The sequence below is a fragment of the Pelobates fuscus genome, chromosome 10 (genome assembly GCF_036172605.1).
Source record: "Pelobates fuscus isolate aPelFus1 chromosome 10, aPelFus1.pri, whole genome shotgun sequence".
NCBI classification, from domain to species: Eukaryota; Metazoa; Chordata; class Amphibia; order Anura; family Pelobatidae; genus Pelobates; species Pelobates fuscus.
In genome coordinates this window covers 46,581,839-46,606,275 of record NC_086326.1, presented here as the reverse complement: position 1 = coordinate 46,606,275, position 24,437 = coordinate 46,581,839, and the positions used below count along the sequence as shown (strand labels likewise).

Sequence of the window (24,437 nt, the reverse complement as noted above, 5' to 3'; positions counted from 1 at the left end):
GGCACTAAAAGACTGTGTCCACTCTGGGCAGCAGCCAGCTGACCCGTGTGAGTCAGGCGGGGTCTGCCGGGAGTGGACAAGGGGGAGATATGTGGCGGGACATCGCCACTAAGTGCCATGTCCCCTGAGTATTCAGAGGTTTGGTTTTATATTTTGTGTCTCCAATATGTACTGTGATGGTTTCCCCTTGTGTATGTCTTGCTATTACTGCATTGCAGAACATGTAAAAGTTGACAGTTGACAGTTAACTCCTGGAGCCGTGAATAAAAATTGTCAGTTGACTCCCAGGCTATGTGTCGTGTGGTCCTTGGGAATGGGAATTATGCTGTGTGTCCTGCCTTCTGTATGATGAATCCTGAGTACCAGCGGAGAGCCCTTGGATTAACTCCTGCCACTCCGCTACAAGGCTCCAATTGGCCCACGTCATTCCAGCACCCCCACACACGAACGTTTTGGGGGCATAGGAATGACGTGGGCCAATCACTGGTGTAACAGTAGTGTACATTAAAAAAAAAAACTAGAAATTTGACTGTGAAATAATAGCAGTCAGTTTCTTTCACACGTGTGCATTTCAGGGCCTGCCAGGGCACAGTGTCACACCAGTGCAACTCATATCTGGTGTAACAGTAGTGTACATTTAAAAAAAAAAAAATGCAGGGGGCTTGTTGTCACCTTTCGGGGACCCTTGGTGTTGTACGTGGCTGGGTGGAGGAAGAGACCTTCAATGACATCAGGGAGGACAAGGAACGGGACATGGCTAGCTTGGTATCCAACCTTGTGCAAATGGGGAGTTTGCGGTTGTGCAAATGGACTCTTTGCCGTTGTTTGCGGTGCGTTAAATGGGTAGTTTGGTCTGTCACTGTGAAGCGGGCGTAACCCTAACACTACCTGATCGATACAACATCATACCTGATGTTTTAAAGCACGTTATTCCAAACAATTTAGGAATGTTAGGTGATTTATGCCCTTTATGGATTAAAACCAGACTCTGCATCAACTATGTAATTTTCCATGGGAGTTTTGCCATTGATCCCCCTCCGGCATGCCACAGTCCAGGTGTTAGTCCCCTTGAAACAACTTTTCCATCACTATTGTGGCCAGAAAGAGTCCTTGTGGGTTTTAAAATTCGCCTGCCTATTGAAGTCTATTGAAGCCCGGTTCACCCGTTCGCGAACATTTGCGGAAATTCGCGTTCGCCGTTCGCGAACCGATAATTTTATGTTCGCGACATCACTAGCCAGAAGACTATTAAATAAATTACCTTGTATGCATTACACCTGTTTAACTCATGATGCATATGGAAAAAGTATATATGTCTACATTGTAATAAATGCAAACAGGCATAATTAATTTGACTTAAGGGCCTATCATGAAAGAGACTGTTGGCTCCCTTTGATACAGTCCTCCAGTGTATTGGCTCATTTCAGAATGCAAAATGAAGTCATGTACGTACATTAGGCATATGAGCTTCATAGGATCATATTCTAGTCGCAGGCATAGGCAACCTTTGGCACTACAGATGTTTTGGACTACACCTCCCTGGATGCTTTGCCAGCATTATGGGAGATATAGTCCAAAACATCTGGAGTGCTGAAGGTTGCCTATCCCTGTTCTAGTGCCTCGTTAGTCGTGTAGCCACTACATTTGGTCACAAGTTCAAATTTGCTTTTTAACCCCTTAAGGACACATGACATGTGTGACATGTCAAGATTCCCTTTTATTCCAGAAGTTTGGTCCTTAAGGGGTTAAAGATCCTGTTGGCAAAGTAGGCCAAGAGAGTTTTTAAAAACTGGTAGTTTAACAGTAGAATTGTCAGGAATTCCAAGTGAATTCCAAATCTAAGTCCAAATAAGCCAAACTGGATACATTCACAGTAAGCTTCCAGTTCAACTACTTTGGCCTTAAATCTGAAAATCACGTTGAATTCACCTAGAGTTTTCACTTTAGTTAATTACCCTTTCAGAGTTTGCTTTACATGTCTATCAACTGAAGAGTGCATGGACACAACTGGTTTCAGATCGTTACTCTACCAGTGGGATTGGCTGACCAATGTGGCATGAAACATAGTTATGTGGATTGATATATAGTAACGACCACTCCTATCCATTTTTTCTTTGTATTGTTTTACAAAGATTAAGCAAAAGTGCGTAAGGGGTTTATATAATAAACACTGAATTGTAACAAATTAATTGTTGAATTGCCAAATTTAGTCTAATATACAGATTCTAAACATTTTTCTAAATCCTGCTATTTTAGTCTCAATTCAGTGTTTAGTGAATGTAACCCTAAAAAGCAGATTTGATCAATATTATTATTTCAGTTCCATACGTATCCTGTTTGGAACTCCCTTTACATTTACAGACATTTACTTTACATTTACTTTTTTTTCTTTTTTTACTAAAGTGAGAATTCAAAGTATAGTCATCATAACAACTACAGCTTATTGTATTTGTTCTGGTGAGTAGAATCACTCCCTTCAGGCTTTTTGCAGTAAACACAGTTTTTTTCAGAGAAAAGGCAGTGTTTACATTACAGCCTAGGGATACCTCCACTGGCCACTCCTCAGATGGCCACTAGAGGTGCTTCCTGGGACAGTGCTGCACAATGTAGCACTGCCATTCAGTGTCTCCACCCTCTGCATTGAGACACCAAACTTTCAATGCATTTTTATGAGGAGATGCTGATTGGTCGAGGCTATGTTTGGCTTGTGCTGGCTCTGCCCTTGATCTGCTTCCTTGACAAGCTCAGCCAATCCAATGATTTCCTATGTAGAAGCATTGTGATTAGCTCAGAACATCACTTCTGATTATGTCAGCCAAGCAGGCAGATTAGAGGCAGAGCCAGCAGCAGGAGACTCAAGTAAAGGTAAGATTTTATTATATTTAGGGGAGGCGGGGGGTGGGGGGGCAGGGAGGCTAGATAGTGATTGTAACACTATAGGGTCAGGAATACATGTTTGTGTTCATGACCCTATAGTGTTCCCTTAACGTTAAGTTCAAATGTAAGGCCAACATAGCCAATCTATGCTTCCAGTTTGGCTACTTTGACCTTAAAAGGACACTACAATCACCAAACCAACGTTAGTTTAACAAATGAGTTTTTGTGTATTGATCATGCCCCTGCAGTCTAACTGCTGAATTCTCTACCAATTAAAAGTTAAATGGCAGCCTGCATGAAAAATTGTTTCATTTTCAATTAGATGTAACTTAATTTAAACATTTTTATCTCCTGCTCTGTAAATTGGACCAGGGAGGTGAGTGGGGAAAAATCAGTGCAACAGGGTGCGGAAATCTGCAGACTCCCCGTGAGAATGCATTGCATCCAGATTGCCATATATGTCTGAGTTTTACCTTCCGCTAGCATGGTGAGCTCCTCCATAGTGCGTAGCTCTTTCATGTGCTGGAACCAGGTAAACTTTCAGTCTTTTAGTATGCCTGAGGGCATGGGGAGTTATCAAGGTAAAATAGCTGCTATTCATTGGCAAATTGCTAAATTAGTCCACGTCACCATGGAAACCAATAAGATGTCTTTCAACATGCTCATGGAATATCAAAGTTATAGATACAATTATCAGCAGGTAGAAGCAGGACTCCCAACATCTTATGCATGACAGGGTAATTTAACCCCTTAAGGACCAAACTTCTGGAATAAAAGGGAATCATGACATGTCGCTAATGGGTTAAAATGATCGTTCTCATATTTTGTTATCCCATGAGTAAAGTATGCAGGATTACAGAGCATGGCAGTGGGGCTAAAGTGATTATGGAATAATAAAATGTATAGATTGAAATATAGGTACAGTAGGTAAAAAAAAAAGGACTCCATCATCTTAGTTGTGACATGGTCCTTTAAAATGTTCCATAGGTGTAATTTTTTTTTCAATGTATAATCACACCTACAAACACTATTATATATAAAAAAAAATGATTTTCCATATTTACAGAGTGACCGGCTGCTGATAAAAGGAGGGAAGATAGTGAACGATGATCAGTCATTTGCTGCAGATATTTATATTGAAGATGGATTAATAAAGTAAGTTTAACATTTTTTTTTAAAGCAATATTAATCAATCCCAAAGATTGCAAGTTGGTTTCAGCAGGGTCTTTGGAATATGTTGGTGCTATATAAATGATGATGATAATAATAACGTAGATTATTTCTATGTATAAGAAATACAATAATTTTTATTCTGGATTGTTGAAGAGCATCCATGCCAAGCCTGTTTCATATATTCTGTTTGTGTTGTCATGTGAACATTTTAGACAAATTGGAGAGAATCTGATTGTCCCCGGTGGGGTAAAAACTATTGATGCCCACGGTTTGCTGGTTATACCTGGAGGAATAGATGTTCATACAAGACTACAGATGCCCACAATGGGCATGACCAGTGCTGATGACTTCTTTCAAGGGACCAAAGCTGCACTTGCTGGAGGAACCACAACGATAAGTATGTACTCATTATATCAATCTCAGTATATTTATATAAAGTTCAAAATATTTGCCACTTAGAATGTATCATACGACAAGCACAGATTAAATTGTAGTGGACTTGCCATACCTGAATTTATTTATTTTTTCCCCTTTTCTTTATTCTGGAGCAACAGACAGGGCCGGATTAACATAGGGGCTGATGGAGCTGCAGCTCCAGGCCCAGGCCCATGGAATAGGCCCATTTAAAAAAAAAAAAAAATTTACTTTTTTTTTTTTTTTTTTTTTTTACACACTACTCTTAGGTTTTCCTCCTGACTGGTATTTTAAGGCACAGCCTGTATTTGAGGCTGCCTGGCCGTGCTGGTATTGCAGGATTACCGGCAATACAAATGCAAATATGTTTCTCAGTATAAACTGAGATTACTCTGCAATACCAGCAACGGCCAGTAGGTGTCACTGTGTATGGAGAAAGGCAGGTATAGGAAGTTACAGCATATCCCTCCATGCCTCACTCTACTCACTGATCCACAGGGGAGCAGCTACACAGCACAGTCAGAGAGTTCAGACAACAGCTCCCAGCCTGCAGAGACAGACTACAGCTCAAGGAAGTGAGGGATGAGGGGAAAGGCATCAGGGAGACATGGGTTCACTGAGACACTAGGGGACACTGGGAGACGTGGGGACACTGAGACACATGGGGACACTGAGACACTAGGGGACACTGATACATGGGGACATAGACACATGGGGACGCTGTGAGACATAGGTAGACACATTGGGACACATGTCTCCCAGTGTCCCCATGCCTCCCAGCCAGTGTCCCTAGTGTCTGTGTCCCCATACCTCCCAGCCAGTGTCTCAGTGTCCCCATGCCTCCCAGCTAGTATCCCCATGGCTCCCAGTGTCCCCATATGTCAGTGTCCACATGTCTCCCAGCCAGTGTCTGTGTCCCCATGTCTCCCAGTGTCCCTATGTCTCCCAGCCAGTGTCCCTAGTGTCTGTGTCCCCATGTCTCCCAGTGTCTGTGTCCCCATATCTCTGTGTCCCTAGTGTCTGAGACCCCATTTCTCACAGTGTCCCCAAATGTCTGTGTCCCCATGTCTCCATGTTTCTCAGTGTCCCCATGTCTGTATCCACAAGTGCCCCCATGTCTCCAAGTGTCCCCGTGTCTCTGTGTCCCCATGTATCCTAGTGACATGGGACACACTGAGACATGGGGACACTGGGAGAAATGGGGACACAGACACTGGGAGACTAGGGGACTGGGTGACATGGGGACACTGACACTGTGATGCATAGGGACACTGATGCCAGGCTGGCCTAATTTTTTGGACAGAGATACCCCCTTTTTGGGCATGTTCGCCCCTTCTGGCAGTTTTGTTCATGTGATTTGCATCAGTGGCCTACTCTTTTACCCCGCCCATTGGCTTCCTGCTTCACTGGACACTGCTGTTGGTATGGGTTTACTTGAAAGATGAAAGCATAAATTAGATAAAGAGATTAGCCATGGGTATGTGTTTTCTTATAGCCGCATCCTTTGAGTTTCCCTCCAACACCAACTCCATCAGATACATGACGCTTAGGAGGTATGACTGTTTTAGTGTTTTTCGTCGATAAGATTCTGTAATTAAGCCCCATCATAATTGTCAGCACCAGGCCCACTGGGCTCTTAATCCGGCCCTGGCAACAGAGACTGCTCATTCAAAAGCCTGTGCACCAGAATAGGTCTTGAATGGAAAGAAATGTATGCTGTAAAGGGTTGGACAGTAAAAATTACTATTCATAAAGGATTTTTCATGTCAGCTAGAAATAAAGGCTCAGTCAAATGGCAAAGGGTTTTCTTTTGGGTTTTCAATTCTTCACAATCTAGCAAACATATTACCATATTTATCTTTAAGCTGTAGGTTTAAGGAACATGTGGATCTGTATATTAAAAACTAGCAATAATTCTTGGATCACAACACATTAATTAAGTTACAAACCAAATTATATAGCCTTACCCCAGAAAATATTTTCCCCATTCCCAGTGACGTCACTAGGGTTGGTGTCACTCAGTATGGTAACTCACGGTGTCACCCCAACCCCCTCCATGTCCCTTAGTGTTCCTCTCCCCTCCCTTCCCTTGTCCCTTAGTATTCCTCTCCCCTCTCTTCCCTGTCCCTTAGTTTTACGCTCCCTCCCCTGTCCCTTAGTGTTCCTCTTTCCCCCCGTTACCTGTCTCTTAGTGCCCCCGTTACCATTAATGCCCCCCTTACTGTTCCTCTCCTTTGTCTTTTAGTGGTCCCCCCACATGTGTTCCTTTTCCCTTTCCTCCCCTCTACCTTAGTACCCCCCTAATGTTCCTCTGTCTCCCCTCTAGTGTCTTCCCCCTGTCCCAAAGTGTTCTTTCCTCCCACCTTCCCTGTCCAGGGCCAGATTAAGAGCCCAGTGGGCCTGGTGCTGACAATTATGATGGGCCTAATTACAGAATCTCAAATAAAAACACTAAAATGGTCATACCTCCCAAGCGTCATGTATCTGATGGAGATGGTGTTGGAGGCAGCTATAAGAAAACACATACTCTATATAGTGTTCTCCCCCACCCCCTGTGCCATAGTGTTCTTTCCTCCCCCTCTCCCCTGTCCTATAGTGTTCTTTCTTCCCCCCTCCCCTGTCTCATAGTGTTCTTTCCTTCCCCCCCTACCCTGTCCTATAGTGGTCTTTCCTCCCCCCACCCTGTCCTATAGTGTTCTTTCCTCTCCCCCCTCCCCTGTCCTATAGTGTTCTCCCCTCCCCCCCCTCCTCGTTCCCAGTGTGTCTCCTATCTTTCTGGTAGCATGCCCAAGCGGAGCAGACTGCGGTACAGGAGCTTCAGTTTCCTGTACCCGGCCGGACTGACAGGAAGTGCTCTCTCAGTAAGCACTTCCTTTCAGTCCAGCCGGGTACAAGAAAGAACACTACTCCACTCGCCACGCTACACTGACTGAGTGACTGGCAGGAGGGAGTGCTGTGCGCCCACCTCCTGCCGGTCACTCCAATCTAGTGCCCCCTGGGCTGGTGCATCCTAAGGCAGCCACTTGTGTGTCACCCCCGCATGATGCATCCTGGTGCGGTCCGCACCTCCCGCACACCCCTTGTGACGCCACTGCCCAATTAGTAGACATTTTGAGTGAGGTATATAGAGACTAGTATCTAAAAAGTGATGAGACACTCAGATGTCTCATTCAAACAGTCTGTCCTACCTATTTGGAGGTATGACATTCCTACCTTACTGCAGTGACTGTGACGCAATAGCTTACTCAAACATTTGTCCAAAGAATATTGACCATCTCTATATCACATGTTAATCACATCACATGATCTTCACAATTACTCTGTAACACCTGCTCAATCTCTCGTTGTTACAGTTGATCACGTCTTCCCTGATCCTGGAATGAGTCTGGTTGCAGCTTATGACCAGTGGAGGGAATGGGCTGACGGGAAGGTTTGCTGTGATTATTCACTGCATGTTGACATCACCCATTGGCATGAAAGTCTTAAAGAAGAACTAGAAGCACTGGTGAAGGATAAAGGTAAGCATAGTTACATTGTTATTTGAAGAATTGAGTTTCTTTTGTATTGTATTCAGTTATTTGTATTCAAAATGCATGCGCTCATGTGTGAGGCATCCTCATTTTGGAAAGAGAATTGTTTATTGTGCTTCACAGTCCATATCTGGGCACTCTTGGGGGTACTGCTCCACACAACAAGACTGAGTTCATCATAAAGCACATCATGTATGTATAGTACCTGGAGAGTCATTTAAGACAAGATGATGTGGCCAGAACTTAACCCCTTAAGGACCAAACTTCTGGAATAAAAGGGAATCATGACATGTCACACACGTCATGTGTCCTTAAGGGGTTAACTTTACCTGTAGATATCAAATTTGCACATCCTTGATCATCTTGCATATGTTTTACCTGACTCCTAAACATGTCTACAAAGAGTGGAGCAGCTTGCTTGTGGCTTGCAAAGTAACTACGTGTATGCCAGCTTATCCCAGACATGGCAAATGGGTATACATATGGTAAATTGTTAGTCTAACATAGCCATTTAAATGTTAAAGAGATAATGTTTATTTCAATGGTTTTGACAGGGACTCCAATGATGTCCATAGTATAACCTTGTTGACTTATTCTCTAAGTATAACATATTCTGTGACCCTGACAGCGAGGGAGTGCTCACAGGGATCCGGTCCAGCCAGTAATAAAATTTATGGTAAAATGAATCCCATTCATTAAATGGGTCATTGTTGCATTGGGGTTGTTGCAGGAAACTGTTTGTTATCTATCAATGGCAGGAGTCTGATATGATGCACACATTCCAACCACTGGGAACCAAATAAAATAGCAAAAGGGACCAAATTCTGACTCCAACCCAGAGTACCACTGGTCTGTTTGGACACATGTAAGATGCGACTTATTTCCATTTCTGTACACATATCATGGAAATAGGGTGATAGCAATTTTTATGTAAGAAAAACCTGTTAGCGCATTTAGCAAGTTCCTCAATATGAGAAATATTTCTTGTTTTATTAGACAAATAAAATAAAAGTGATCCCTATTTATTAATGTGGTCATTGTATATTTTATTTTTATCTGCACATACATTTGTAATGGTTCCATTTAGTCCCCTGAAGCATTCTATGATATCATTTTTTCTAAGGTGTGAATTCCTTTCTGGTATATATGGCGTACAAAGACAAACATCAATGCACAGATGCTGAGGTAAAGTACGTTATTGTAATTACTTATGTCCTGAGCCAGTGCAAGGGTTGGTTATGTTATATCTACCTCTCATTTATTTTCTCACCCATTTCTCTCTCTAGTTTCTCCTTTTGTCTATACCTCGGTCTTCTTTTTCCTTTTCTATCTATCTTTTGCCACACATGTCTCAGTTCTCAAACTTTCTGTCACATTCCAGCTATTCCTTTTCCAATTTATCTTTTCGTTCTCACTGTCTTTTCAATCCTAACCAGTATTTTCCCGTGTTTCTGCATCAGTCTGCATGTATAGAAAGCAATGTATTTGAAGGCTGCCTTGCTAGATCGGTTGTGTGTGTTTGTGGGTTGCTGTTGTGTGTGAATTCGGGTGGTTGTGGGCTACTGTTAATGGGAAGGCTGAATGTGTTGTGTGTGGATAAGCTGTGTTTTTTATGTGTTTTTTATGGGAAGTCTGTGTGCATGAGTTTTATGTGTTGTGTGCATGGAGACTTGGTGTTATTTTTGTTGGGTACGTCATGCATTGACAGCTGTTTTGTATGTGTGTGCACAGGTAGTGTGTTGTGTATGTAGACTGTTAGGCTATGTGTGGAGTGGCTGTGTTTGAGGCTGGATGTCTGTGTATGTTATATTTTCTGCCTTACCATGTTTTTTTTTAGTACGAAGAGTAAAAAGTGTTGTTACCCCCCTCCTCACATTCTTACAATGGAGGTGGTGGATTTATGATCCCTGGTGGTGTGGTGGGATCATGATCCTTGCAGTCTGGTAAGTGTGTTGTGTGGTCTACACTTCCATGGTTGTAGAGCACTTTTTCTAGTCCTGCACTCCTGAATTACTATGTGTTGACCGGGTAACTCGATGCTCTAAGTGACAAAGAGGCCTAGGACCAAGGGGAAGTGCTTACAGTGATCCGTGCTGGCTATAAACTCTTTCAATACAGTGAGGGGGTGCTGGGCTGCTCAGGCAGTAGGTCCAGCCTTGCTTAAGTTTTTGACGTATGTTTAATTATGGTTCTTTTATTTATAATTTATTACATGCTTGTTCTGTTTACAGATGTATGAAATATTAAGCATTATCCGTGAGCTGGGCGCTATTGCGCAAGTGCATGCAGAGAATGGTGACATCATCCAAGAGGTAAAAACATTCTCCATTTGATGATTTTTTTTGTTTTCAATTTGTTCTTTGTTTTCAAGTAACATCTGGGGTACAGAAGGGAAGAAGGGAGGGGTAACACCAAAGATTCAGTTATTGTACAGTACATTATGTATCATACACATTAGAGTTTCAATGCATTGTTAGTTACATTGTGTATTCATGACGTTCTCCGGCTAGTACGGGCAACTCTGTTGTCCCCTTTTAACGCGGTCATTCGATTCTCATAGTGTAGCTCTACTGTGTGTGAAGGGTACCACTGTCATGTATGTCCTAGAGCTATTTGGGGAGCAGTCTATATGGGTTGCTCAATACAGGTGTTCGAAGTAGTTTATGCGTCTGTATGGGCTCTCCGGAGTCTCACAAGGTGTGACTTGTCAATTACCCCAGGGTTCTAGGGTTCCTGTTCAGTTCTCAGAGCGGTGGATCTTGCTCTTTATCTGAGCTTGCCTTTAGCGTACGGGGGATGAGGGGGGAGAACAAGGGGCAGTTGGAAAGGGAGGATGGGTAGGTTATGGTACTGGGGCATTGATACATCTGTGGAGCTCAAAAAGAGTATCTGTAGTCATGATAGGTTACCCTGCAGTGTCTTGCAGGGCGGGTATGCGCTGTAGGGACTCTGGTTAGGAATGCCATTGTCCCTACTCTGTGTGGTTGTCTGAGGTGGAAGCACTATTTTCTATCAGGGTGTAGGGGGCCTGGTCGGGTTCCTTGTTGGTAGATCGCAGGTAGGTCTGCCACATTGTGACAATGGTGGGGCTCAATTTCCCTATTTTCATTTGGTTCCACATGAGGAGTTCATATTCTACTGTCAACGACATTAGGGTTTCAATTTCGTGAGGAGATGGTTAGTTGGGGGGTCTTCCAGTTTCTGGCTATTAGCGTTGACACTGAGCTTAGTAGAAGGAATATAATTTTCCTTATTGGCTTGGGGATGTTGTTTGGTAGTAATCTGAGAAGGATTGTCTTCGGCTCGTGTGCTAGCTCGTAATTCATTTGATGAGAGAGATTTTATCAACTAATGTCATGTTTGTAAAAGGGAAACAGCATGTTACATTTTACATTAACAGTGAGTACTTTTGACAAAAAAAAGTAAATGTTAATTATTTAATATTTTGAAACAAAAGTGTACAGAAAGGAAAGAACAGAAACAAATTATGGGCCAGAATCCGTAGGTGACATTACATATGGTTCTATTATTTATATAATCTGTGAATTTATATTATTTTTTAATTCTGCAAATCTAAGCCTCCGGTGGCTGATGCAATCTCTGGCCTCATTAATGGAATATAACAGTTGGGTTGTACTACTAAGTAGTATCAATGATGGATGTGCACAAACTTTTGTACGATGAAAGAAAACAATATCAGTCAATAGTCTTTATAATTAAGGCCGAAATCGCAGCTGCTGAAAAACAAAACAAAAAAAAAACTCCACTAAATAGGAGATTTTTTGTAAATCCTGAAAGTGTAGCTTAAAGTTTGCAAGTAATTTCTCACACCAACAGAAATTGTTGTTTGTTAAATAAAGTCCATTATGGATACCTGGGTTTTGAAGTTCAAGAAACTGGTGGGCAGGTCGATGTTTAGGATAGTAACAGTGTCAGTAGGTGAAAGGTACAGTAATATGAGAATTAGACTGCAATGAAGAACATTTTTATTTTGCTTTTGTAAAAGCGGAGTCTGTGAGTGGAATGAATGCTGTATGTGAGCGAGAGGACCAGCGTGATTATGGGAGCAAATGAGTTTGAGTGACTGTTGGATGTGTAAGAGGGTAACGTCAGGTAAATTCTGTAGGACAAGAAGAACAATAAGTCGTGTCTGAAGAGGTAGGCTTTAGGAAAGAGAGCAGAAGATCCATGTAGGATTGTGAAAGGAGGTTAACTACCAAAATCCAGCTATTGTGGATCCAGGAGGCCTGAGATATACTATGGAGAAGAGCACCAACACCCACACAAAGAGAGAGAGCAGAAAGGGTCTTGAGGGCTCATGACACTGTCATCCTTGTGACCTGGTAGAGTGAATGGGTTCTACAGTTTTTTCCTTAACTAAATGTGCTACCTTCCTAATGAGCATATAACCTGCTGGTAACTATCCAAAAGATGCAAGGTGGACTTACTAACCGCAAGTGACTATTTTACTCTAATCTACCGTTCAAATGGTTTCACAGTCGCATTGTTAATGCAGCTTCAGAAGACATTAAGAAACATAGCATCCTCTTTCATCAAGCCATTGGAGTACAAGATAGCCCATCAAAAACGTTCAAAGCACATCATTCATTGCAGCCAACACCTTGGTCATTTCTGAGATGGCAACAATTCTTAATGTAGTAGAGTTTATGTGACCATTGAGTTTTTCATAGAGAGGTGGGAAGTGACCTGAAGTTAATATATACTGACCTCACGCTCTCCTCATAAACTGTTATTCTGGTCCAGTATACACTTGGTTAATGTGCCTGCTAGCGAGTTAACACATATCTTTTACCATAATCACCATCAATAGTGTCATCTCCCCTGTATTGGGTAGGTGTAGGTGTTGCAGCTGATACATTACTAAGTGTAGCATTATACTAGTTGCAAAGGTGTAATGAGACCTGTACAGTGCCTGGCACAACAAGAGTTTTAAACCGGTAAATTGTAACAGTCCTTTGTTTTGTGTTTTGTGAAATAGATTCTTGCAGGTTAATTTAATTAGAGTACATGTTAATCATACAGCATGTGGTATGCTGTAATGTATATTGCATAGATTGGGTGTGAGTAGTGGCTGAAGAAATGCTGCGATGGGGTGGGGGATGGCTGGAGCCCAGAGTTGGGTCCAGAAAGCATTGAGTCTGATTTTGGCACAATGATTTTGTTTGCCCTGAGTCCTATGTAATAATTAGAAAGATATAAAAGCAATAATTACATTAATGCCCCATATTTTAAGTGTAGTGTTTATAAATATATGTTTACATAGTATTCTTAATTCATTAACATTTTTAGATGTGGAGCTAGGGAATGGGGCTTTAGTCAATGTATGTGGTAGGGGCTTCCTAGCAATGCCCCTGAATGGCAGGATAGGTACCTAGTACCTAACCAGTGCATATACAGTAAATTAACACATTTCAATATGTTTAATATTACAGATCATTTTCAAGATTAATAATGCAATATTTTTTGGACTTCTGCTTACTTTGTAAAATGAAATTCAGAGTTAACCTTGATACTTAATACTTGTTAATAATGATTCCTCTGCAAATTTAACTCTTTTTTTGTTATTTTCAATTTTTTCCCCTGTGCAATTTTTTTTTTTTTTTTTTAATGTTACACAGGAACAAAAGCGTCTGTTAGAGCTCGGGATCACTGGACCAGAAGGCCATGTTCTAAGCCACCCAGAGGAGGTAATAAACCCATTGTGCATGTTCTCACATCCAGACTTTCTGTTTTAACGACTCTGTCAGTGCTTGATTAATACTGCGTTTGACGTATTGCTTGTTACACTAGGTAGAATCGGAGGCAACTTACCGTGCAATAACGATTGCAAAGCAAGCCAACTGCCCCTTGTATATCACCAAAGTCATGAGCAAAGGAGCTGCAGATGTAATTGCCCAAGCGAAGAGAAAAGGTAAAGAGAACCAAAAAAAAAACCAATAATTCAAAAAGCTATTTTAGCATTAAACTTTTCTCAAACAGGGGTGGGGGTCTTTAACCGTGAAATGTATTCTGTGTTTATTTCAACGGTTCACACCATTGCCTTTTTCTCTGGTCATTGGGGCAGAAAATCTCATTCTGAATTAGCTGCTGAAGTCATTCTGCTTTATCTTCGTAAGAAATCATCAATTACATAGTCACACAAAAACCTGAGACTTTGTTTACAATTCTTCTGATTTATTGCACATAATTGTGTTTTATGTTCATTTTCTTTCTTAAATGAATCTACCTGTCATTTTGTTTTAAGATCTAATTTTGTGCTCCATTATGACTGACATTTTGCTTCTAATTATTTAGAATCTTGATCTTGGCTGTTTAATATGCTGTTGTAACTTTATATTAGACGTTTTGTTATGTTGCATCCACATGTTCATGTTGGGTTAGGGGTAGTCAGTCATTGAAATTATTATATGCATTTATTACATGACCTGCTTATTATTTCATGCTTGTTCCGATTTGCCTGTGATTAATGGGAGTTAAACTCGCGAATGGCAGCTTCTGACATTTTAATAATGGTAGCTGCTACCCAGGACTGCAACTCCCACTAAGTACTGGTGTTATATGTATGTCCCGGTGCTGCCTGTACAGTATTCTCTAAACTAAAATAGTGCACTACACTATCACTTAAATATTAACCCCTACAACTACAGTATTACTAAACATTAAAGGAACACGTTGGGCAGCATAACAACGTCGTTGGAATTAAGTTGTTATGGTGCCAGCATGTCCCTGGCTCCAGTATCCAGTGCCCTTTTGCTCTGCTGCTCAGATTATTTAAAAAAATGAAAACTCAGACGAGGGCGCCACTGATTGGATGAGAGCGTCAGTAGATTCCCATTCACAAACATTCTACAACAGATCTGTGCAATATGACCATATGCCGCTTTGTTAAAGTTTTGGTATAATAAAAACTTTTTTTCTAAAACAAAGTATTCCAGAATTCAACTAGATGTTATGGGTCATTATAATGTGTGGGATCTTCTGATAATGGCCAGTTGTTCCCTTTATTAATAAAATAGGTACAGTCGTAGAGACGTGACAGTATTTTCCTTGCCAGGTGCTGTTGTATATGGGGAGGTGATTACAGCTGGTCTTGGCACCGATGGAACTCACTACTGGAGTAAGAATTGGGCAAAGGCTGCAGCATTTGTTACATCCCCTCCTATTAGTACCGAACCCACAACTCCAGATTACCTCAATACATTATTATCCTGGTATGTATGTAACTGCACAGACAGTATTAAGTTTGAAGATAGTTGAACTTCTTCTATTGTTGGACTAATTCATCTCATCCTCAAGTGTTACAATATTCACCGTATGGTACTGGGCTTTGATAGCTGCAGGGGTTTTGATAGCTGCAGTATCTGGTTCTCATTTAACTAAGGTCAGCATTTACAGGGTTATTCAATAAAGTGAGAATTGCAAGGAAATCAAAGTAAATTCAAAGAGAATTTCAAAATATAGCGCAGGAAATCCAAATTGGAAAAAGTCTCTATTTTGTGTTTTAAATTTGAAATTCACTTCAAATTCTCACTTTATTAAATACCCTCTTAGAAACCCTTGTGTACCAGTAGTATGTAGCTACTATTGGCTCTGCAGTCAGCCTGATTGCACAAAAGATAGTCATTAGTGCTTTCAACTCACCATTCCTCACTAGAATCAAAACAAACAAAATGATATCTTACATTCACTCAAATTAATATATGCATGTGATGTGCATGCACATCTCCTACACTCATGTTAATAAGCATTCAAACCTCTCCACGATGACCACCGATGACAGCCATTTCCTAGTAAATTACAATGTGGGCTCTGGAATGTCCTTGGAGTGTGTATATACAAGCAAAAAAGGAAGAGAAATAGAAATATAGTGAAGTACGTCCAGTAAGATAAGGGTAAATAAAATGATATGCTTTCACACCTTATAGGAGCTGAGGTGCAGCTCCAACTCAGATGCTTGGGTGGAATAATCCCCACCTGAGGAAATGGTGGAGCACAGACTCTATAGGGGATTCTTGTAGATGCAGCTTCTCTTGCAGGTATGTAGGAAAATCAGAGCTATATAGTGCAATATGCCAGACTCAATAAACAATTATATAGCTATAAAGGATGTGCACTCACGTGTTCTGGAGCCTAGAGAGTGGCTCCCCAGGTATGGCGTGAAGTGGTATGATCCCCACTCTAGGATATAGGTGCTGTTGGTCTCTCTCCGATTATATAAGTAAAAGAGAAAACAAAACCACAATACTATAGACTGTAAAAAGTATATAGACACACTAACAGACACACTCACACTAACAGACACTCACTAACAGACACACATACACTCACTAACAGACACACACTCACTCACTAGCAGACACACACTAGCAGACACACACTAGCAGACACACACACTCACTAACAGACACACACACACTAACAGACACACACACACACACACACTCACCGATTAGTCTTTAAAAAAAATATCTATCTTAGAGCTTGTTTCCATGCTTGTTGATTACAAAAAAAGTATCTGTTAAACATTGATTAAAAAAAAGTATCTGTTAAACATTGTAAATATCAATAGTCAGCAGTGGTGTATCCTGGTTTTGTGCTGCCCTAGGCAGGACAAAACTCAGGCGCCCCCCCAACCCCCGCACCCCCTGTGCGACCCCCACCCAACCCTTAGACACACTAACAGACACACTCACTAACAGACACACATACACTAACTAACAGACACACATACACTCACTAACAGACACACACTCACTCACTAGCAGACACACACTAGCAGACACACACACTCACTAACAGACACACACACTCACTAACAGACACACACACTCACTAACAGGCACACTCACACTCACTAACAGACACACACTAACAGACACTCACTAACAGACACACATACACTCACTAACAGACACACACACACACACACACACACTCATTCACATTAACACGTGTTTTTTTATTTTATTTAACCCCCCCCCCCCAGCCTCCTTACCTTTGGGAATGCTGGGGGGGGGGGGAGGGTTCTCTTTCTCCCTGGTGGTCCAGTGGCTGCCGGTCGGGCTGCTGGGCTGGTTGCAGGGCGGCACTGGCGGGCGGCTGGTGAGGGAGCACTTCCTCTGAGCTGTCTGCACGTCCGGCCGGCATGCCAGTTAGCCGCAAGGCTAACAAGGCATTTGCCCTGGGCATTTGGGGGCGGCGTTTTTTGCCGCCCCCTGGAAAATGCCGCCCAAGGCAAATGCCTTGTTTGCCTCGTGGCTAAAACGTCCCTGGCCTCAGGGCCTTACCAGGCCTGATGCCTGCAGAATACTGGCCTGCTAGTGCATTCGTAAATATAATGGGTATCTGGCATGAAACCTTGCCAACATCACCACTGCACCAACCATGGAAGAGCCGCTTTTAGCCAGAGCTGTTGTCAGCATGCAATGCAGAGGACCCACTTAGAGCTCAACGTCATAGACGTCTACATTACAGAGTGAGCCACGATGGAAATATGTTTAGAACTAACATAAGCTCTATTTCTCACGGCTCACTCCCACCACTAGACAGCATGGGTAAAGCCCTTCTAGAATGTAAGTGGGACCAGTGGTGTATACACACACACACATTCACTGACAGATATGCATACACTAGCTAACAGAAACACACACTCGCTAACAGAAACACACACACACACTAACAGACACACTCACTAACTGACACACACACTCACAGGCAAACACACTCACAGGCAAACACACTCACAGGCTAACAGACACACACTAACATACACACACTAGCAGACACACACTAACAGACACACACTCACTCACTAGCAGACACACTCACACTAACAGACACACTCACACTAACAGACACACTCACACTAACAGACACACACACACTAACAGACACACTCACTAACAGACACACATACACTCACTAACAGACACACATACACTCACTAACAGACACACATACACTCACTAACAGACACACACACACTCACTAGCAGACACACACTAGCAGACACACACACACACACTAACTAACAGACACACACTAACTAACAGACACACACACACACACACACTAACAGACACACACACACACTAACAGACACACACACACACACACACACACACACACTCTAACAGACACACTCACACTCACTAACAGACACACACTAACAGACACACACTAACAGACACACACTAACAGACACACACACACACACACTCATTCACATTAACACATGTTTTTTTTATTTTATTTAACCCCCCCAGCCTCCTTACCTTTGGGAATGCTGGGGGGGGGAGGGTTCTCTTTCTCCCTGGTGGTCCAGTGGCTGCCGGTCGGGCTGCTGGGCTGGTTGCAGGGCAGCACTGGCGGGCGGCTAGCGAGGGAGCACTTCCTCTGAGCTGTCTGCACGCCCGGCCGGCAAGCTAGTTAGCCGCAAGGCTAACAAGGCAAGGCATTTGCCCTGGGCATTTGGGGGTGGCGTTTTTTGCCGCCCCCTGGTAAATGCCGCCCAAGGCAAATGCCTTGTTTGCCTCACGGCTAAAACGTCCCTGATAGTCAGTAGATAGTTTGCAGCTTGAAAAAAATACCAAAAGGTTTCCACGACCAACACTTGTGTTGAATATCTACATGAAAATCACATCAAACTCCACTTATACCGACCACTGCTTATTTTTACGTATATCAAGAAAAGGGAGCATTTAATATTTATTGAAAATGTCATACCCCGTGCTTAAAGCTAAGCTTTACTTAAATTTACTTAAATATAGGATAATTTTTTTTTTTTTTAAATGTGACAAGAGCTTGCAGTTATAATTTTTTTTATTAATTTACACCTAGACACAGGTGTGATGTTTAGTCCGATAGCGACAAATAGTCATCTTTACCATCTAAAATGGAAACCAGGTGCTACTTAGCATTCAGCGCTCCTATTAATTTAAATGAGGATATACAATTTTTCAGCAGGCTCCAATTACCAGTTGTAGCATGGAAATAACTGGTAATCGTTCATGATAGCAACATCCATTTTAGCAATTACTGACTTGACGCTAAATAATTGTGACAAGCATGGAAAGAAACATCTAAGGTCTTTGTGCCCCCTTTTAGTCTGATCTTTCATGACAGAGTGGATCTGTTATTGCAGCGAAAATCCAAATGGCATTAAGATGACAAGTGTTGACATCTTTATCCGTTCCTTTTTATAGTGTTGATTTTAGATTACATGATATTTTGTTTCATTATACATATGGCTATGGTAGGTGTTTATTATTATTGTATTGCTGTAAGTGCTGTCCCTTTTTGAGCAATGGTTGCTTAATGCAGCTTTACACGTGTTCCTACCTCAGTTTAAAGAAGTACTCCAAGCACCATAAATCCTACAACCCACTGTAGTTGAGATGGTGCCAGGACAATCTTGGCACCATGAACAAGTAAGTAGTCAAACCATTTAAGAACAGTTTGACAACTTACCTGGGTCTCTACCAGTGTCCACCACTGCCTCCTCAGCTACAACTGGAAGCCCATGAAAAAGGAGCAACGCTTTTTTTCTTGCATCGCAACACTCTTTGCCTTAAAATGAAAATGTATTTGAAGGATTTCACTGCTTATTCTGAGAGCCCCCACTAGGCTGGATACTGGTTTGGAGCCCTCTACTTCATTCTTCACCATGGGATAGTGAATGGGGCCAAGCTTATTCATGGTTCTTGGCCCCTTTTGGACCTCGGGTCGCTACACAGCTTCCTTAGTCACGTTATGGTTAATTCCACCTTGTTTTTAAGTGTAACATGGCTTTTTAGATTCCTGGTTGGAGTATTACAGCTCCTTTTTGTGGACACATCTAGAAATGCAGGTGTCAAAAAAAAGCTTATTTTGCCAAAACTGTCCTAAACAATAAAACCATCTACGACATCTTGAACACTGTCAGAATTATCTGCTATAGTCTGAATTTTAGTTTATTAATTTCAGGTTTCACACTGAAGCTAAAATAACTGATATGGAGAATATTCGTAAATTTTGCTACAGTCACAACCTGGCCGTTTTATCCTCCATTTTGCAATTCAGATTCAATTCGCTAAAACTCAGTTTAGTAAATAGACCCTTTAATGTATGCCAAGTATCAAACCAGATATTTGTTTTAGACGTGGTAAAGAAACGCCTTCAACTAATAAAGATGTTGGAATTTTGCCTCCTTTATTTCATCACTTGCAATCATACCTCCCGATATGATGTACGGAATTAATATGTTAATTAGCTATAGGATTGTTCTACAGTGATCTTTACCATAAATGTATATGCTCTTATCTAATTCACTATGTTGTTTCATGCAGTGGTGACCTGCAGGTTAGTGGGAGCTCCCACTGCACGTTCACCACAGCCCAGAAAGCTGTTGGGAAGGACAACTTCACTTTGATACCAGAAGGAACAAATGGAATTGAAGAAAGAATGTCGATTATTTGGGAAAAGTGTGTGGTAAGTTACAATGTCAATTGCTGTTTGCATAGTGTTTCGTTGTTTAATTTAACCATTTGTTAAAGTACTGCATTTCAAAAAAACATTACGGGAAGAAATGGGTTGAAAACATTTCTGTTGGTGTTGGGGTAGTACCCTGCACTGTAAACATTGCAGTTTGCACGGTTAAGAGGTCTGGGACATTGCACCCGAGTAAATGCTGTAGAAATCCTTATTAGCATGAGGCGCTCTGTAAATGTGAAACAAACTTGCACCCACTGCACATTCCCTTATTTTATGTGCGATCAAAACCTTTGGAGTCATGGGGTATCTTGGATTTTCCATTCAACGCCATGTGGTGGCAGCATAGCCTAGACCAGGGATAGGCAACCTTCGGCACTCCAGATGTTGTGGACTACATCCCCCATAATGCTCATACACCCATAATGCTGGCAAAGCATCATGGGAGGTGTAGTCCAAAACATCTGGAGTGCCGAAAGTACTGCATTTCAAAAAAACATTACGGGAAGCAATGGGTTGAAAACATTTCTGTTGGTGTTGGGGTAGTACCCTGCACTGTAAACATTGCAGTTTGCACGGTTAAGAGGTCTGGGACATTGCACCCGAGTAAATGCTGTAGAAATCCTTATTAGCATGAGGCGCTCTGTAAATGTGAAACAAACTTGCACCCACTGCACATTCCCTTATTTTATGTGCGATCAAAACCTTTGGAATCATGGGGTATCTTGGATTTTCCATTCAACGCCATGTGGTGGCAGCATAGCCTAGACCAGGGATAGGCAACCTTCGGCACTCCAGATGTTGTGGACTACATCCCCCATAATGCTCATACACCCATAATGCTGGCAAAGCATCATGGGAGGTGTAGTCCAAAACATCTGGAGTGCCGAAAGTTGCCTATGCCTGGCTTAGACTTTAGTAGAGTTCCAAATTTAAAAGATGTAGGGATCCTTTTTTAAAAAACCAACAGCATTTAGAACCAGAGTTATTTTCAAGCATTGCTCTCAGGAGTTGGATATGACTTTACATACAAGTATATTACATGCATTAGATTCACAAATGGAATTAACATTCCAGCACTATTGTAATGGATCCCCTACACTCCGGCTGAATATATCCGCTGTAGTCAGGGGAGGGCTGGCAGCCTTAGGCCTGGGGGGCAAATCCAGTCAAGTGGCCCATTGCACCAAGAGGAGAGTAAAAACACCTTTCCCATGTGATTGAAAGTGTGTGTGTGTGTGTGGGGGGGGGGGGGGATAAGCAGTCACCTAAACAGACAATCAATGACAGGCACACACACTTGCTGATTTGGCACACACTAAAAAACACACACTCACTGACAGGCACACGCACACACTCACTGACAGGAACACAGACACACACAGAAAGACACATTGTTACAGGCATACTGACTCAGACAGACATACTGACACACACAGGCATACTGGCTGACACAGACAAATTGGCACACACACAGAGACATACTTGCACACAGACAGAGATACATACTGGTACTCACAGAAAGACACACTGTTACAGGCATACTGACTCAGACAGACAGACATACTGTCACACACACACACACAGGCATACTGGCTGACACACACACAGACAAACTGGCACACACACACAGACATACTTGCACACACATAGACAGACATACTTGCACACACATAGACAGACATACTGACATACACACAGACAGACATACTGGCACACACATAGACAGACATACTGATGCGCACAAACAGACATACTGATGCGCACAAACACAGACATACTGACATACTGACTGACACACTGACGCACACACACACAGACATACTGACATATTGACTGACACAGACATACTGACACACACAGACATACTCATACACACACACCCAAACTTTACACTTTTAAAACCAGTGGACAGGGGCTGAGTAAGGGGACAGGGCTGTAGTGGGGGACAGGGGGTGGTAGTGGAGGGTATAAGCTGTAATTGGGGGTTTAGGAAATGTACGGGGGGATAGGGGCTGAAGCAAGTTGATGGCTACAATTTGGGAAAGGGGGGCTGTGGTGTGGGTAATATGGGTTGCAATTGGGGGAGAGGAGCTGTAGTGGGGATGTTATGGGGCTGTGGTGGGAGGCATGGGGCTGAGGAAGGGGGCATGAGCTGAGAGGGGGAAAGGAGCAGGGAAAGGGTGGGACAGGGGCTGAGGTAGGGGACAGGGGCTGAGGTAGGGGCTGACAAAGGGGACAGGGGCTGACGAAGGCGAGGTGGGGACAGGGGCTGAGGTGGGGACAGGGGCTGAGGTGGGGACAGGGGCTGACTAAGACTGAGGTGGGGACAGGGGCTGAGATGGGGACAGGGGCTGAGGAGGGGACAGGGGCTGAGGAGGGGGGACAGGGGCTGAGGAAGGGTGACAGGGGCTGAGGTGAGGACAGGGGCTGAGGAAGGGTGACAGGGGCTGAGGAGAGGACAGGGGCTGACTAAGGGGACAGGGGCTGACTAAGGGGACAGGGGCTGACTAAGGGGACAGGGGCTGACTAAGGGGACAAGGGCTCACTAAGGGGACAGGGGCTGACTAAGGGGACAGGGGCTGACTAAGGGGACAGGGGCTGAGGAGGGGGGGCAGGGGCTGAGGAAGGGGGACAGGGGCTGAGGAAGGGGGACAGGGGCTGAGGAGGGGGGACAGGGGCTGAGGAGGGGGGACAGGGGCTGAGGAGGGGGGACAGGGGCTGAGGAAGGATGACAGGGGATGACTAAGGGGACAGGGGCTGACTAAGGGGACAGTGGCTGAGGAGAGGACAGGGGCTGAGGAGGGGACAGGGGCTGAGGAGGGGACAAGGGCTAAGGAGGGGACAAGGGCTGAGGAGGGGACAGGGGCTGAGGAGGGGACAGGGGCTGAGGAGGGGACAGGGGCTGAGGAGGGGACAGGGGCTGAGGAGAGGATAGGGGCTGTGGAGAGGACAGGGGCTGAGGAGGGGACAGGGGCCGAGGAGGGGACAGGGGCCGAGGAGGGGACCGGGGCTGAGGAGAGGACAGGGGCTGAGGAGGGGACAGGGGCTGAGGAGGGGACAGGGGCTGAGGAGAGGACAGGGGCTGAGGAGAGGACAGGGGCTGAGGAGAGGACAGGGGCTGAGGAGAGGACAGGGGCTGAGGAGAGGACAGGGGCCGAGGAGGGGACAGGGGCCGAGGAGGGGACAGGGGCCGAGGAGGGGACAGGGGCCGAGGAGGGGACAGGGGCCGAGGAGGGGACAGGGGCCGAGGAGGGGACAGGGGCCGAGGAGGGGACAGGGGCCGAGGAGGGGACAGGGGCCGAGGAGGGGACAGGGGCCGAGGAGGGGACAGGGGCCGAGGAGGGGACAGGGGCCGAGGAGGGGACCGGGGCTGAGGAGAGGACAGGGGCTGAGGAGGGGGGAGGGGCTGACTAAGGGGACAGGGCTGAGGAGGGGAATAAAAAAAAATGGCTACAATTTGGGAAAGGGGGGCTGTGGTGTGGGTAATATGGGTTGCAATTGGGGGAGAGGAGCTGTAGTGGGGATGTTATGGGGCTGTGGTGGGAGGCATGGGGCTGAGGAAGGGGGCATGAGCTGAGAGGGGGAAAGGAGCAGGGAAAGGGTGGGACAGGGGCTGAGGTAGGGGACAGGGGCTGAGGTAGGGGCTGACAAAGGGGACAGGGGCTGACGAAGGCGAGGTGGGGACAGGGGCTGAGGTGGGGACAGGGGCTGACTAAGACTGAGGTGGGGACAGGGGCTGAGATGGGGACAGGGGCTGAGATGGGGACAGGGGCTGAGGAGGGGACAGGGGCTGAGGAGGGGACAGGGGCTGAGGAGGGGGGACAGGGGCTGAGGAAGGGTGACAGGGGCTGAGGTGAGGACAGGGGCTGAGGAAGGGTGACAGGGGCTGAGGAGAGGACAGGGGCTGACTAAGGGGACAGGGGCTGACTAAGGGGACAGGGGCTGACTAAG

The 24,437-nt window shown here is 44.1% G+C and overlaps 1 protein-coding gene across 3 annotated transcripts in view; it reads left to right on the top strand.

Moving 5' to 3' along the window:
* Positions 1 to 24,437, top strand: part of DPYSL4 (dihydropyrimidinase like 4) — a 47,597-nt gene that overhangs the window by 4,877 nt on the left and 18,283 nt on the right. For all 3 annotated transcript variants that reach the window (XM_063434586.1, XM_063434588.1, XM_063434587.1), the window contains exons 2-10: positions 3,944 to 4,032; positions 4,263 to 4,447; positions 7,818 to 7,982; positions 9,118 to 9,179; positions 10,226 to 10,306; positions 13,634 to 13,702; positions 13,806 to 13,926; positions 15,070 to 15,226; positions 20,342 to 20,483. In XM_063434586.1, coding sequence (XP_063290656.1) covers positions 3,944 to 4,032; positions 4,263 to 4,447; positions 7,818 to 7,982; positions 9,118 to 9,179; positions 10,226 to 10,306; positions 13,634 to 13,702; positions 13,806 to 13,926; positions 15,070 to 15,226; positions 20,342 to 20,483 — 1,071 coding nt within the window. The remainder of the gene's footprint in view (positions 1 to 3,943; positions 4,033 to 4,262; positions 4,448 to 7,817; positions 7,983 to 9,117; positions 9,180 to 10,225; positions 10,307 to 13,633; positions 13,703 to 13,805; positions 13,927 to 15,069; positions 15,227 to 20,341; positions 20,484 to 24,437) is intronic.